Source organism: Myotis nattereri (genome assembly GCF_964212035.1).
Source record: "Myotis nattereri genome assembly, chromosome: 18".
In the NCBI taxonomy this organism is placed as follows: Eukaryota; Metazoa; Chordata; class Mammalia; order Chiroptera; family Vespertilionidae; genus Myotis; species Myotis nattereri.
Window position 1 is genome coordinate 42,416,081 of NC_138093.1, and position 15,585 is coordinate 42,431,665.

At 63.6% G+C, this 15,585-nt stretch overlaps 1 protein-coding gene across 2 annotated transcripts in view; it reads right to left on the minus strand.

Annotated features, from left to right (window-relative positions):
* Positions 1-10,065: 10,065 nt before the first annotated feature.
* The window catches only part of ATF6 (activating transcription factor 6), a 137,244-nt gene continuing 131,724 nt past the window's right edge, over positions 10,066-15,585 (minus strand). For both annotated transcript variants that reach the window (XM_081112587.1, XM_081112586.1), the window contains exon 17: positions 10,066-10,508. In XM_081112587.1, the coding sequence (XP_080968713.1) occupies positions 10,303-10,508 (206 nt within the window). In that variant the 3' untranslated portion in view covers positions 10,066-10,302. The remainder of the gene's footprint in view (positions 10,509-15,585) is intronic.

Consider the following 15,585-nt stretch of genomic DNA (forward strand, 5'->3'; position numbering starts at 1 on the left):
GGGTGCGTGGAAGTGATTCCTGTGCGGGCTGAGGACCCGAGGGTGTCCTGGCTGCCCCTCCCAGGGGCGCTGCAGAAACACCACCTGGGGCTGAGGAGCCACGTGGTTGCTCAAAGCCCGTCTCAGCCAAGTGGTGCTTTGAGATGGGGAAAGTTCCTGGGCACCGGGGGCCACCCTCAGGGCCTTCCCGGCCACCCCTCCCGGAGCCCCCTTCCCTCGGGGGAGGCCTCCCTGGCCTGCCATCTCTCACCTACTTGCTCCTGTGTGCGGCCAGCCCGGGACCACGTTCCCACAGGAAACCACGGCGGGAAATGGGGGGAGCAACCCCTGCCACGGGCTAGACAGGCGGCAGCTCTGAGGGTCCTGAAGGAAGCCGTGGCTCCTCCGTGGGCCCCACCTTGACTCTCAGAAAGCAGCTCCGATGGGAGTGCTGACTGCAGAACTGGGGGGTTGTGCCTGACACCCCCACCGTCCTGTGCCCTCTGCCAGTGGGCTCGGGCCCTGCCTGCTGCTGTGCCAGCTGGGCTGCCAGGGCCACAGCGTGTGACCCGCGGGCCTGCTGTGCAGATGGCATGCCCCCAGCACGTGGTAATGGTCACGCCCCGTCAGAAGCCCCAGGAAGTCGGAGCTGGCGGGTCTCTCGGTTTTGTCTGCAAGGCTCTTCCCAGGGACTCAGCACAGGGACGCTGTCCCAGAGGGAAGCTACCAGGGCAGACCCCAGACCAGAGCTGCCCCTCCCCTGCCCAGCCGAGAGGGACGAGTGGGACGGAAGGACATGTAGGAGGGCAGCCCTGCTGAGAAGCTGTCGACCTGCCAGGAGCCCCACACTGGTCCCCCCCTGCTGCCTCGGGTCACAGCTTCTCCTGCACCCCCTCCTCCACCCACTCGGACCTCCCTCTCCCCTTTGCACTTCTCTCCCATCTTCGTGTTTTTCCCACTTTTCCAGAGACCAGAGGCTTGGGAGCAAATCTCCTCTTGTTCCCGGGCTGGACACCCCGCCCCCTCCTCTTTCTCCCTTTCCCCTCCCCTTCCCTCTTTGTCCAAGAAAACCCATTTCACAGGAAGTTCCATATTCACAGCCAGTTATTTTCAAGCATTTCCCCAGTTCTGACATCTCTGCCAGCTAGTCCAGTCCTCACGCCCCGCCCAATTCTGCTCTGCCCCGCCCAATTCTGCTCTGCCCCGCCCACCTTTGCCTGCCCCATCCCTCCTCTGCCCCGCCCCGTCCAGCTCTTTGCTGCCCTGACTCTGAGGATTCACACAGTTTTCCGGTTCCCTGCTCCGCCTTCCACCTCCAGGGCCGTGTTGCTCTGTGAACTGTGGAGCACAAGCTAGGTCTTGGCCTCAAAAGACTGAGCTCCTCGTGGAACTTCCCTGCAGGCAGCAATCACCCGGGGGGTTGGCAGTCCCAGGGCCTGGTCACACTCTAGACCAAGGAATCGCAATGTGGGGCAGGAGCCAGGCAGCAGCATTCTTAAAGAGCCCCTCCCCCCATGACTCCAGCAGTAGCATTTGGGACCCACGGACACAGTGCTGCATGGAAGGGGTCAGACTGACCGGTCTTCAGAGCCTCGTCCTCAGCCCGGCCAGGAGCCTTCTCTGGGTGCCTGCCAAGGGCACTGGGCTCTCAGGACCTCTTGGGGCAGACCTGCTCCAGGGAGGGCTGACAGGGCCCAGGATACCCACCACCACAGCAGGCTCGGTGCTGGTGCAGGGCGGACAGACACTGCCTCCCCTCCTCCCTGGACACAGCCCCAGCTGCGAGGGCTCCCCTCTGATTCCTGCCCTCAGCTGGGTGTGCAGCCCCCTGAGCAGCAGGAGGCAGTTGATTCTCAAGATGGACCCTGTGGGCCTTCAGAAAGAGTGACAGGCAATACTGGTCACCCTCAAGCCCAGGCTGGTGCCAGCAGCCACCACCAGGCCCGCCGCCGGTCTGACACTGTCCCTCAGCCTCCGCTCGGACCGGTGCCTGCACGGTGCTTCTCACACTCAGATCCCATCCGATGGCTGCCCCACCTCAGGCTGACTCCAGAGGCCTGAGTTCAGATCCCATCCGATGGCTGGCCCACCTCAGGCTGACTCCAGAGGCCTGAGTCGGGCCAGAGAACTCGCGGTAGTAAGTTGCAGGTGCTGCCACCGCCGCTGCTGCAGATCCGCTGGCCCGGGCCTCCTCCCAGGCCCACGGCCACTGCTCAAGGCGGAGGGCTCAGTGATGGGACCAGGGAACCGGCGGGGAAGGCCCCGGCCGCCTCCCGAGTCCCCATAGTCCTGCCTCCGCACTGGGCAGCGTGTCCGTGGGTGGGTGCATGTGGTGACAGGGCTGCCACACCAGGAAGATGCCGGGAAAAACAACATCTGTCTGTGGCTTCCTAAACGCTCAGTAATTCAACTCAACAAGAAGTACCGAGTTAGCCTAGGATGCCCGAGCCATGCCGGCTCCGGGGCAGAGCCTGGGAGGGTCCCGTCCGCAGGGTGAGACACTGCGCTTGCTGCGGGAGGGTTTGGAAAGGAGGGCTGGGTTCTGACCTGGGAGCAAAAACTCCAACTTCCTGCGGGGTTTTCCCTCCGGCCCCTGCACACCCTGCTTGTGCCAGATGGTGAATCTCGGGAAGGTGGGACGAGCCCGTGTGCTGCCAGCTGTGGTCGCCCGAGGCGACCCTTGGGGCCGGTGGAGGCCGGAGGTCCAGCGTTTCCGCCTCCTTCCTGCTCACGCTGCGGGAGAATTCATGGCCCTGCGGAGCACAGCGTGAAAACAGCAGCAGGAGGGCCTGGGGCGAGGCTCCCTCAAGGCTGCCTGCGGCACAGGGCAGTGTGTTGTCTGATGGGAACAGTCAGAGCAGGAGAGAATTCCAGCGTCGCTGGGAAACAGAGATGAGGGGGTGAAATTCACCTTCTGTGTCCTGGAACCAGCAGCCAGCGTGTGGGCGAGCTCCATGGCCACCCAGAGCTCCCGAGAGCAGCTGCGTGGGGCAGCACCCGTCTCTCGGGCTCGGGAACCCACCCTGGAGTTGACCTTCACTGTCCTGTGGGAACATGGACCCATGGAAGAGACATCATTCACGTGTCTTTGAGGACAAGGGTGTGGTCCGGTTCACCGGCCCAGCTTCCCTCAGGTCCACGGTAGACGTGCAAGGTTAGTGCACACGCAGCGTCTGTGGCAAAGGTTCCAGCTCCGGGGCCACGGCCTGCAGCCCCGTCTGTGCAGCCAGTCTTGCTCTGGGTTAATCCCAAGTCCCCCCAGGCCTCGGACGCCAAGCAAGGCAGCTAAGAAATGAGAATCAGGGTGGTGTGGAGGCCCTCGGTCTCCTGTGGGGCCAGCTGATGTTTGCAGGGACAGGCGGGGCCTGTGGTCAGCCGGAGTCGTCCGCCTCGGGTCCCTGCACAGGCCCCGCCTGCGTAGTCTTGCAAGACGATCCATGTCTTAATGCGGGTGAGGCATCTGCTTTAAAGTCCTTTACTTCTGGACCAAAGTGTTTCAGTGCTGGGTCTGGAGATGAGTGATCTCAACACCAGCCTCTCTCACCATCTCCTAGTCCAGCGTCCACGCCTGGACTCAGGGCCAGCAGGGGCACCCCGGGGCCGGGTGGAATGTCACCCCTGAGTGCTGGGACTTGCGCAGAAGGGGGCCTTCAATCCTGGCAGCAGCCAGCTCTTCACCCCTCGGGGACGCACCTGGATGGGACTGAGGTCCAGGGGAGAACCAGGCAGCAGCCCCGGGCGGGGCCTCCCACGCTGCCCTCAGCACACGCCTCTGAGGGGACCATCTGGCCCCAGAACCTGAGCACTGGCCCTGGCCGTGGGACCCCTGGCCCTGAGCGTGTCTCACACCCCCCCCCCAGGACGTGTGCTGCGTTCCTCGCTGCCTGGTGTTCCCTTCCAGCTTCAAGGCCGGACAATGTGGCACAGGAGAAAGGGCGTGGCTTGAAGCCAGGACAGCTTGGCCAGTTGCCCATGTCCCCACCTGGGACACGGGGACAGGGACCCATGTCACGAGGCTGTGCAGCGTCTAAGGTGCCACGCAGGTCAGCGCTGGGCGGCGCCCCAGAGCTTCCTCAGTGGCCTCGCTGCACTGAGACGACCGGGCGAAGGGCGCGCCGTGGGCACGTGGGAGATCTCACCCAAGGCACAAAAAGAGTGGATGCACCACAAACACAGGAAGTGGCCCCGTGCCAACAACGGAGGCGCCGTCAGATAACTACAGGGTACGAGCCAGAAGAGCCCCCTGTTGACGGCACCACGGATGGTGCAACCAATGCCACTGTGGTTGTCCTTTGAGATCCCAAATTTGCTACAACCACATGCACATTCAGTGGGAAGTCCCGTGGGGCAATGTTGTGGGACCTGGTGGCTGGGTCAGGGGTGGTAATGGGAACTGGTCAGAGCTGGGTGCGGGTGGGGAGGACCTGGTCAGGGCTGGGTGCGGGTGGGGAGGACCCGGTCAGGGCGGGGTGCAGGTGGGGAGGACCTGGTCAGGGCTGGGTGCAGGTGGGGAGGACCCGGTCAGGGCGGGGTGCGGGTGGGGAGGACCCGGTCAGGGCTGGGTGCGGGTGGGGAGGACCCGGTCAGGGCTGGGTGCGGGTGGGGAGGACCCGGTCAGGGCGGGGTGCGGGTGGGGAGGACCCGGTCAGGGCGGGGTGCGGGTGGGGAGGACCCGGTCAGGGCTGGGTGCGGGTGGGGAGGACCCGGTCAGGGCTGGGTGCGGGTGGGGAGGACCCGGTCAGGGCGGGGTGCGGGTGGGGAGGACCCGGTCAGGGCGGGGTGCGGGTGGGGAGGACCTGGTCAGGGCTGGGTGCAGGTGGGGAGGACCTGGTCAGGGCGGGGTGCGGGTGGGGAGGACCTGGTCAGGGCTGGGTGCGGGTGGGGAGGACCTGGTCAGGGCAGGGTGCGGGTGGGAGGACCTGGTGGCTGGAGGGACAGGGCAGCATCTTGTCCCCTGTTCATTGTTGCTTTGTTGGCTGTTCAGTTCATGAATTCCCTGCTTTGCTGTTTCACAGCTTTCCCTTCTCGTCACACCTCTGAACCCCACTCCCAACACTTCCTCCCCAGCACAGCTCTGACATGAGCATTTACCGAAGCTGTGGGGCCAGGAAGAGGGCTTGTCCTCCGGCCACGGGCTGTGTCTGCTGGCTCTCTCCGAAGAGCTGCCTGGGCCTGGCTTTCCACCGTCTCACCACGCCTTGGGAACGAGTGTACTTGTGCCTAAGGAAGCCTGGTGTCCGCCACTCACGTGTCTGAACTTGTACTGGAACTATATTCATGTGTCTGGCTTACGGACGACCATGAACTCAGGAGGCGGACCACGCCGTGAAGAGCCTGCCGGGCCCACACACCGGGCTGGGCAGAGGCCTGGGTGGGACTGAATCACCCAGCGCCAGGGGAGGATAAAGGATGAGTTTTTAAATCATTTATTTTCCTGCAAGGATTGTAGTTCAAATATCTGGACACAATAAAGGAAACTCTTCCGTCACCAGTCAGCGGCTTGAGGCTTTCTGCCTCCTTACTAATCACTTAACATGGAAGACTCATTTGATCTTTTATCTTTTTACAGAACAAAACAAGGCAAGCTTACAAATTCTTTATTTGGCTTTCAGACCCAGATCAAGTGTTGCCTTGCCAGGATGCCCGGCAGCACGTAGTCTGTCCTCAGGGCCTCCTTGTGCTGTAACCCAGCAGGTGAAAGGGAGACACCCGCCTCCCCTCGCCCTCACCCGCTGGACAGCACCGCTCTCGGGGCTTCCTCCTCAGGCCCGACCTCCTCGCCTGACGCCCTGGGCGGCCCAGCCACTCTGCCGCGTGACCAGAGCAGGACACTGGCACCCGAGGTGCCGAGCGGCTGGCGGCCCACCTGGAAGCCTGGCTCCCGGTGAGTCGAAGGTCCCAGGTGCATCTGCTGAGAAGACGGACCTGTGATCCGTCAGGATGGTCACAGCGGGACAGGCCACGCCTCCTGGTTTAACTAATGGCCACCAACCTCAGGGACCAGCAGCAAAACGGGGAGCTTGTGACCGTGGCAAACGCTAAACTGTGGCTCTCAAGGTGCTGACTCTCTAATGCTCACAGCAAACCCGTGCGGAGCGTGCCAGCGCCTGGCAGGGCTGACAGGTCCCACCGGCGCGGCCTGTCCAGAGCCCTCCTCACACGCCTTGTCCTGCAGGACCCGAACACCACGCGCACTGCCGAGTCCTGGTCTCACCCGAGCGGACCTGCTGGGGCCGCCACTGACCATGTCAGCCAGCAGGACACGCTGGGCCCTCAGGCAGGACACGCTGGGCACCCTCGGGCAGGACACGCTGGGCCCTCGGGCAGGACACGCTGGGCCCTCGGGCAGGACACGCGGCGTCCGTGGGCCAAGTCAGGATTGTGCTTCCTAGAAAATTAAAAACAATCTCACACCCTGGGGGAGGGGCCAGAATGAAAATTTCTTACATCCCATGGTCTTTCTCTCAGGCCTGGTTCTTGTTTTTAAGATAAAAGTTATAGTGTCCATATTAGCAGCAAGATCCTTGATTTCTGTAGGTTAAAAGGACTCATTACTAACAAAAGTGTCCTTTTTGTAAAAGTAATGAGGGGCCCATGGGGACAAGTGTCTCCGCTTGGAGGCCTCAGGGGACTCATTTGGAGGCCAATGCGGGTGAAACAGCGAGAACAAAAGGTCATTTCAAAGCCAGTGAGTCCCTGGGGGCGGAGGACTGACAGTGGCCAAGGTGTCCCTCTGGCCCTTGGTGGTTATTTCTAGGAGGAACTTGGAGGCGGAGGTCGCCTGGACACTTCGATGTGTTAGAGACTCAAATACGAGGACAAGCTGGTCCCTGCAAAGTTTTCCTGCCTAGTTTTCCCACGTGAGCTTAGGAGGGGGGGAGCCAGGTCAGAGCCGAGTGCGCTGTCGCTCCCACACCAGGGCGGCGGAGGCAGAGCCGGCAGCTCAGGCGGGAGAAGGACGGAGAACCGGAGACCCGCTGAGTCCCAAGTCCTCTGCCTGCTGCTCAGACACCCGGGAGACTCGGATCCCTTCGCTGCCCTCAAACGCCTCCGTGCCTCCTTTTACCAACAAGACACAAAGCACCGCCCGCATCGCAAAGATGAGAGGGTGCCGTTTGCCCGTGCGCACGAGCCCCCGTGACCGGACAGAGGCACAAGCTACAAGCGCGGCGAGTGACAGGGGCCTGGCGGACGCCGGGGCGTGGAGACCAGGCCGCAGGGCCTCCCTGTTTTCTGGGACCCGACTCGGCAGGCAGCACAGGGCGCCCACCCGTCAGCGGAGCCGGCACACCTGGGGCTTGTGCTTCTCCAGCGGCTGCACGGCCGCCCCACTCGGCAGCGCTGGCGCCCAAAGGGCCCAGCCTCCCCCAGAGCACGCCTCCGCTCCGCACAAGCATGCAGACTCCGCTTAAGAATGTGGTAACTTAGACCATTATAAGCATACGTATCCCCCAGAGTTCCTGGCTGCCTGAGGGGTGTGCCCTCGTCTCAGAGAGAAGGGGCTCCCAGCCATGGGGACTGGGGACAGGGTGCCGCCCTCTGTCCCACCTGCCCTCATCCTGACGCCCCGGCCCCCACGTGAGGAGGTGCTGCCAGCTGTGGACGTGCTGCCGTCTTTGGTGGGGGAGCGGGTCCTGAGCACCTGCGGCTGGGCAGGGACAGGGCCGGCTGGGCAGGGACAGGGCCGGCTGGGCAGGGACAGGGCCGGCTGGGCACGGACAGGGCCGGCTGGGCAGGGACAGGGCCGGCTGGGCACGGACAGGGCCGGCTGGGCAGAAACAGGGCCGGCTGGGCAGGGACAGGGCCGGCTGGGCAGGGACAGGGCCGGCTGGGCACGGACAGGGCCGGCTGGGCAGTGACAGGGCCGGCTGGGCACGGACAGGGCCGGCTGGGCAGGGACAGGGCCGGCTGGGCAGGGACAGGGCCGGCTGGGCACGGACAGGGCCGCGGGGAGGGGAGGGAGAGGGGAGGCAGAGCTCTGCGAGGCTCAGTGCAGAGGAGGAGCCCGAAGACCACAGCTCTTGTCCAGCTCGCTCACATGACAGAGGACGAGGAGCAGGGCCCAGCGGGCACCCCGAGAAGTCAGTGCACCCCAGGGGGGACGGCCCTGGGGCATCAGCCAGGAGGCCAGGTCAGAGGGTGTGCAAGACTCCAGTGGTCAGCACTGGGAAAGGGCACCGTTGATCCCTGCGTGTCACACACCAGCTTCTGAGGAGCCCATCCTCTCACAGGGCTAAACCCAGGCACCCACCCGGGTGGCGGTGAGCTTCAAAACACAGCATCTGAGCCACCAATTCCTGCAGCAGAGCCCCTGCTGCTGGGTCCCCGCAGACTCTGAATCTTTCCTTTCCTCTCTTAAGAGGGGGCACTGGTAGTGTGGGGGAGGGGAGGGCATGGGGAGGGTCGGGCGTGGGAGAGGGGAGAGTGTGGGGGAGGGGAGAGTGTGGGGGAGGGGAGGGTGTGGGGGGAGGGAGAGTATGGGGGGAGGGGAGGGTGTGGGGGAGGGGAGGTGTGGGGGGAGGGAGAGTATGGAGGGAGGGGAGAGTATGGGGGAAGGGAGGGTGTGGGGGAGGGGAGGTGTGGGGGAGGGGAGAGTGTGGGGAGGGGAGGGTGTGGGGGAGGGGAGGTGTGGGGGAGGGGAGGGATTGGGGGAGAGAGGGTGTGGGGGAGGGGAGGTGTGGGGGAGGGGAGAGTGTGGGGGAGGGGAGAGTGTGGGGAGGGGAGAGTATGGGGGAGGGGAGAGTGTGGGGGAGGGGAGAGTGTGGGGGAGGGGAGAGTGTGGGGAGGGGAGGGTGTGGGGGAGGGGAGGTGTGGGGGAGGGGAGGGATTGGGGGAGGGAGGGATTGGGGGAGGGAGGGTGTGGGGGAGGGAGGGATTGGGGGAGGGAGGGTGTGGGGGAGGGGAGAGTGTGGGGAGGGGAGGTGTGGGGGAGGGGAGAGTGTGGGGAGGGGAGGGGAGGGTGTGGGGAGGGTGTGGGGGAGGGAGGGTGTGGGGGAGGGAGGGTGTGGGGGAGGGAGGGTGAGGGGAGGGTGTGGGGGAGGGGAGGGTGTGGGGGAGGGGAGGGATGGGGGAGAGGGCCTGAGGGGGGAGAGGTGGAAGCGGCCGTGCGTGGGGGGCTCCGTGGGGAAATAACATCCCTCGGGAGGACAAGAGGGAAGACTCACCGGAGGAAAGGGCAGAACTGAGTGGAGGAGGAGGCCCAGCGGTTACAGCTCAGTCCACGGGGGGGGGGGGGGGGGGGCGGGAGGACTGAGCGCTGCCTTTTCCCTGGAGAATGAACATCGTTGCCATCTCCCGGATCCCCGTCTCCCGGATCCCCGTCTCCCGGATCCCCGTCTCCCGGATCCCCATCTCCCGGATCCCCGTCTCCCGGATCCCCGTCTCCCGGATCCCCGTCTCCGGGATCCCCGTCTCCCGGATCCCCGTCTCCCGGATCCCCGTCTCCCGGATCCCCGTCTCCGGGATCCCCATCTCCCGGATCCCCATCTCCCGGATCCCCATCTCCGGGATCCCCGTCTCCCGGATCCCCGTCTCCCGGATCCCCATCTCCCGGATCCCCATCTCCCGGATCCCCATCACCCGGATCCCCATCTCCCGGGATCCCCATCTCCCAGGATGCATCCGCAGGAGCCCAAGTCCGCCTGTCTGCACCGGGTCTCGGAGTAGAAGACCCGCTGCTTCTCACAGGGCAGCAGAGAAGACCCAGCACGGATGCTCAGCTCCGTGGCTCGAGCCACAGAAGACACGGGCGCTGTGGTCTGACCTCCGGTGTTGGGTGTCTCAGTGCCACTGAGCTTCCATCTCAGGCCCTACGGCGCCCCGCCCGGCCGCCCTATGTGGTGAGGTGTGGACGTGGTGGACGTGCAGACAAGCCCCGCCGGAGGGCTCTTCCCCGGCTCCCGGGCTCTGCTGGGGTGCGCTTGGCGCCTGGTTGGAAACCCGTCTCCGACACACAGCGCGCACAGTGGGTTTGCACTGGATGCGTGAGGAGCGGCGTGGCCGTGGGCGCTGCAGGCTGGAGCCCAGGGCGGGCAGAGGGCGCGGGTCTGACGGGAAAGGTGACACACACACACAGGGAAGCGCAGCTCAGAGGGTACAGAGAATCTACTTGAGGCCACACGGGAGGGGATAGGGCCACGCGCCCGAGAGGCGCCTGGGGCTGCATCCGGGCTCGCCCAGGAGAGGGCAGTGGAGACGGAGCAGCTCCATTTCTCTCTGTCCCCAGACTCCACCCTGAGGAGCTCTCGGAGCCAGCTGGCAGGCGGAGGAGCACCTGCTGCAGCTCGGGGTCCTTCGGCTCCCACGGCTCCCAGGCAGCGGGTGCTACTGCAGGGAGCCCGGGAGGGTGCTGAGCACGCGGGCGGCCTCGGCGGCTGCGGGCGGGGAGCTGAAGGAGCTGGTCTGGTTCTGCTGCTGGGCGCGGAGGGGAGGCGGCACCGAGGAGCTTTTGATGTGGAGGACCCTGGTGTCCATCACCTGGCAGTCGATCTGCATCATCACCTCGTAGTCCTGCCCGTTGATCACGTTCTCTGCGGAGGAAAACAACAGGTGAGCGGGCGACACGCAGAGCCCGGCCACAGCCGGACCCAGCGAGACACAAAGGAGCGCAGGGCGCGAGCCCTCACCCTCCAAGGCCCAGCGGCACCCGTCACCGAGCAGCGACACTGCCTGGGGCCTGCATGGAATGGCCTGGTTCCGGGTACAAGCAGACCATTTCCGGTGGGGACTACAGGGCCTTGTAGGTAAAGTACAGGCTGTTGCAGAAGGAAACGGGAGAGCCACACACATCTGCACGTGTGGGGAGACCACTCGTCAGGAGTCTAATGACGCAGACGCTGCCACCGCCACGCTCCCTTCCAAAGGGGACGAGAGCTGCTCCTCTCAGGGAGGGGCCCACGCTCCTCCTCATCCGGACCGAGGACCACGGTCTAAGGCAGGGGTCCTCAAACTGCGGCCCGCGGGCCACATGCAAATACAAATATTGTATTTGTTCCCGTTTTGTTTTTTTGCTTCAAAATAAGGTATGTGACGTGTGCATAGGAATTTGTCCATAGTTTTTTTTTAAACTATAGCCGGCCCTCCAGCGTCTGAGGGACAGTGAACTGGCCCCATTTAAAAAGTTTGAGGACCCCTGGTCTAACGAGCAGTGGGCGACGAGGCTTCACCACCGTGAGGATGACGGACAGACACGCGCTGCCGCCCAGCGCCTGAGGGGCTGTGCCAACCTGGACAAGCGCGGGGCGGCCACGCGGCTCCTCATCTGCATTTCCACCTGCGAATCCAGAGCTGGGGCGGGGGTTGGGGTGCGGGGGGCTCATCCTGTGAGCCTTTGCAGGGAGAGCACTCAGGGCACGGGTTTCAGACACTAAATACGTGGCCTCTGCGGGACCAGAAGGGAAGTTAAGTAGATTCTTTCTCCTCCGCTACATCCTCTACTGTGGCCTGTGCTGCCGAGGGTGACACGTCAGCAGGGAGAAAGCGTGTCTGCCTCTGAGCGTCAGCGTGGGCTCCTGGAACCAGGGTCCTCGGGAGGGTCTTGTGTGCGGCTCTGGGAGCCCACACCCCCAAATGTTAAAAACTAATCAGATCTCATCATCCACAACTTGGGTCTTGAGCAGATGCTCGTTTAAAGCTGACGGAAGACATCATTCCTCCACCTCATGGGCTGGTTATCTGTTCCAATTTTTAAAACAGTCCCGCGGCCGATGAATTCCAAGTCTCACAGCTTCTTGTTAGTCCGGGCTCTGCTGGCAGCTGCGCTTGGGGCGAGCCAGCCTTTCCCCGCCTTCAGAGGATGCAACCCCGAACGCCTGTAAGTGAGCTGGGTTTCCTAGCAAAGTGTTTCTTCCCCAAAAAGGAGGAGATGAAAGAAAGACAAGCTGCTGATGTGCTTGTAGTCACTTAATTCAGGACGTGTGACGGTTCAATTTCCAGGCGCCACACGGTCATCTCCTTTTAGAACCACGGCCCCTCCCATTTTATTCTATTTCATTATTACCTTTTTATAATCCTCACCCAAGGATATATTCCCATTGGTTTTTAGAGAGAATGGAAGGGAGGGAGAAAGACACACAGAGAGACATTGATGTGAAAGAGACACATCAATTGGTTGCCTCCCTCATGCGCCCTGACCAGGGCTGGGGATGGAGCCTGTAATGGAGGTCCGTGCCCTTGACTGAAATTGAACCCAGGAACCTTCAGTCCTTGGATCGACGCTGAGCCAAACCCACTAGGGTGCCCCTCCCATTTTAGAAAAACTAAAGTTGTGTATGTGTGTGTGTGGGTGTGTGCGTGTGCGCATGTGTGTGCATGCATGTGTGTGTGTGCATGCGCACGCACTGGGACACAGGTGACCTGATGATGGAAACACATGGATGAGAGGTGTGTCACACACTAATTTTACTGCTTCCCTGCATGGCCTCGAAACCAGACAACTGCTTCAGAGCCAGGTGGCACCCGTCCAGGCCGTGCCTGTGGAAGTCACTGGAGCCGTGTGCCCACCACGGTGCGAACAGTCGACCAGAGCTCTTTAGCACCTTAAATATCAAGAGAGATGGCGAACCGGAACAACAGCTCAGATGCTTTGAGGAAAATGAAAGCTGCAATGATTCCAAACCCAGGAGTCCCAGCTGTGGCCGGTGGCCAGGAGGAGGCTGGGCTGGGACAGTGGCTGCTTGGAGACGGGCTCCATGCTTAGCTCCTTTCTGAAGGCAGCGCTTCAGGGCCAAGGCAGCCATCGGGGTTACGCGGAGGAGAGGGAGGACGTGTCCGCCTTGAGCTGAGTCCAGAAGCCCCTTCTGGACAAGCTGGACCCTCGGCCAGGAGAAGCGCCGTTAGCCAGCGCCTCCAAGACCGCAGCGGCAGGGCTCAGCCTCCTGCGGGACTCTGACCGACGGGTGTGCCAGCTGCACCCCTGGACAGGCGGGCGGACCAGCTTCTTGCAGCTCTTCCTTCCTCAAGGGCCCTGGCACGGCTAACAGCACCCAGGCCGGTGGGACGGCATTGCCGAGTGTCGCCTCTGGCCTGGGCCTCAGTGGGAGCAGAGGCGTCCAAGCAGCACTGACAGGGACGAGGACCTGCGGCTCTGGTGGCTCAGGCAGGACAGGGCGGGGCAGGCGTCGGTGCCCCACCAACCAGAGAAAACGCCAACGCTGGAGGCTCCTGTGGGAGTGTGGGGGCCGACGGGAGACTGGCCGTTCTGTGGACGGGACGAAAGACAGTGGCCGTTGGAACAGCGGAAGCAGAAGGATGAGAACGGAGTGAGGGAGAGGCTGACGCGGCCCCTCTCCTGAACGGCAGGCCTCCCAGGGAGCAGGGTGACCCCGAGTTGGGAGAGGAGGAGACAGGAGCACCGCTTAGGAGCCGCCGGCAACTGGAAGGAAGGGCGTGTGACCCGAGGGCACAGGGCGCCCACGCCGTACACCGACACCGAGATGACCACACTCGCCCCAGGGCCCTGACCACAGCAGAGCTAACGTGCAGGCCAACGGCGAGCTCTGGGAAGCAACAAGGCTCCCTGCGCTTTGCAGAGAGCACACGGGACCAACAGGGCCCCGAGCTGAGCCCCACGAGAGGACGTCGCTCTGTGTGTGAGGCCGGCGTGGGCAGTGACCGGCGGAGGGGTCTGTGCCCATGCCCAGCAGGGTGTGTGGGGGAAATGGAAAAACCAGGCCCCAAAAGGGTAGGGAAGGGGGACAAAGCTGCAGGAGGGCCAGGAGGAGGGTCCGTCCTGCTGTTCTCCCTCCTGCTCTGCGGGGCCCAGGGAGTTCTCTCCAATGAAGAACCCATGAACCACTCCCGGCCCGTTTCAAGGCCACCTCCGAGGCCCTCCCTGAGGAGCCAGGCGGTCTCTTCCGCAGTGCGCTCCCCCGAGGGCCGCTAAGAGTTGGCTCCTTGAGGAAACGGCTGGCATGTCTCGGGTGTAGAACGGGAACCTCCCCATCAGCTGGGTAGAATGTTAGCGAGTCATGCTGCTCGTGGCAACGGAACCTTCTGGAGACACAGGGAGCTCCTAGCAACCAGCACATCTGCCTCTGCCAGAAGGAGTTACAGCTGGAGCCTCTGACGGGGAGGCGGGCGGAGGTGTCACCCATGTCCCTGTAAGACCGACCAGGCTCACTCCACGCTCATGGCAGCGGGGGTCAGGTCCGAGAGCTTCCGCCATGAGAAGATGGTAAAGACCTCACACACAGGAGTGCGCCCCGCACACAGGGTAAAACCACCGAGCCTGGAGCTTTGGCTGGGGCTCAAGCCTAGAGATGGCTCACTTTCCTGCTTCTCATAACTAAGCCACTGGCACCAGGACCCACGGAAACTGGACCAACGTTCAGAAGCACTTCCCCACCAAACCCCAAGCCAGCCCCTGCCGGCAGAGGACAGCCTGAACCTCAGAAAGAGGCTGGGCAGGAAGGTGGTCTCTGGGGGAGAAGGCGGGACGGAGGGAGCCAGTGTGCAGGCGGGGCACCCTGGGCCGAGCGTCAGAAGAGCACGGACCCGCCATGGCCTCGGGTCTTGGGGCGTGCGGGGCCAGGCCCCGTGTGTGGGAGACGCTGCCGCTGCACTGCTCACCGGGTGGCCAGACCAGTAGGGGCAGCGACGGTGCCGGGGGGGGTGCTGGAGCCAGCGTGGAGGGATGTGTTTCTCTTGACGACACTGCCCAGAGCCTCTCGAGTTCCATGGTTCAAGGTGAAAAGAAAGCAGAGAGCAGAAGAGAAGGCGGGTGGGACTGTCAGGGAACCTGGGGCAGCGCGGACAGAGGCCCCGGGGAGCCCGAGCGGCCCGCACGGCCTTTCCTCTCCGGACGGGTTCTCCCCGCCCGCGTCGGTACCGCGTGTCCTCAGTGAGAGCCCTGCCCTGGAGCCACCACACGGGGCCGGGTGAGGGCGGGCGAGGCTGGCTTAGGCCTTCAACATTCCTAAAAGACGCCGCCTTTCCCAGGGTTTTCTAGAAAGCAAGACTTTAGAACAAGGAGGCTTGGCCCCTCCCTGCCCCTCCTCGGGCAGCTGCGCCTGTTACTTACGCCATGAGCTCCCCCAGAGGGCGCCCCTGCCTGCACTGCCGGGCACGGTGTCGCCATGACAGGGCCGCCAGGCTCACCTTGACCGCTTTCCATGCGGGGACTCACTGCTGCCTCGCAGCCCGGCTGTCAGCGAGCAGGGCGCCTGCGCCTGCGGTCAGCCCGACTCAGATGTCACGCGGCAGCTGCCACGCGCCGGCCCCGAGATGGCAATGCCGCCGATCAAGGCCAGCTACGGAAACGGGGCAGCACGCTCTTGGCGACATTTAAGTGTGACGGGAACAAAGAGAGAGACAACCACGGAGTGGACTGGGCGTGCCCTCCGGGCGGAGCCTGCACCTGAGACCCCAGCCCAGCGCAGAGCACAACCCGCACCGCACGTGGGACCTGGAGCCCGAGGCCCAGCCAGGTCCGCCCGGTGCTGAGCCGCTGACACAACCAGCCGCTACCGGCTGTTCGAAGCCACTCGGTTTGGGGCTATTTGCTGCAGCTCGATCGCTAATACTGCCCGAACATTGTAATGAGCAGTGGGTCGGCTGAACAGTGGCCTAGCCAAAAGAATTTAAAGCGTCTGATGTATACATTTAATC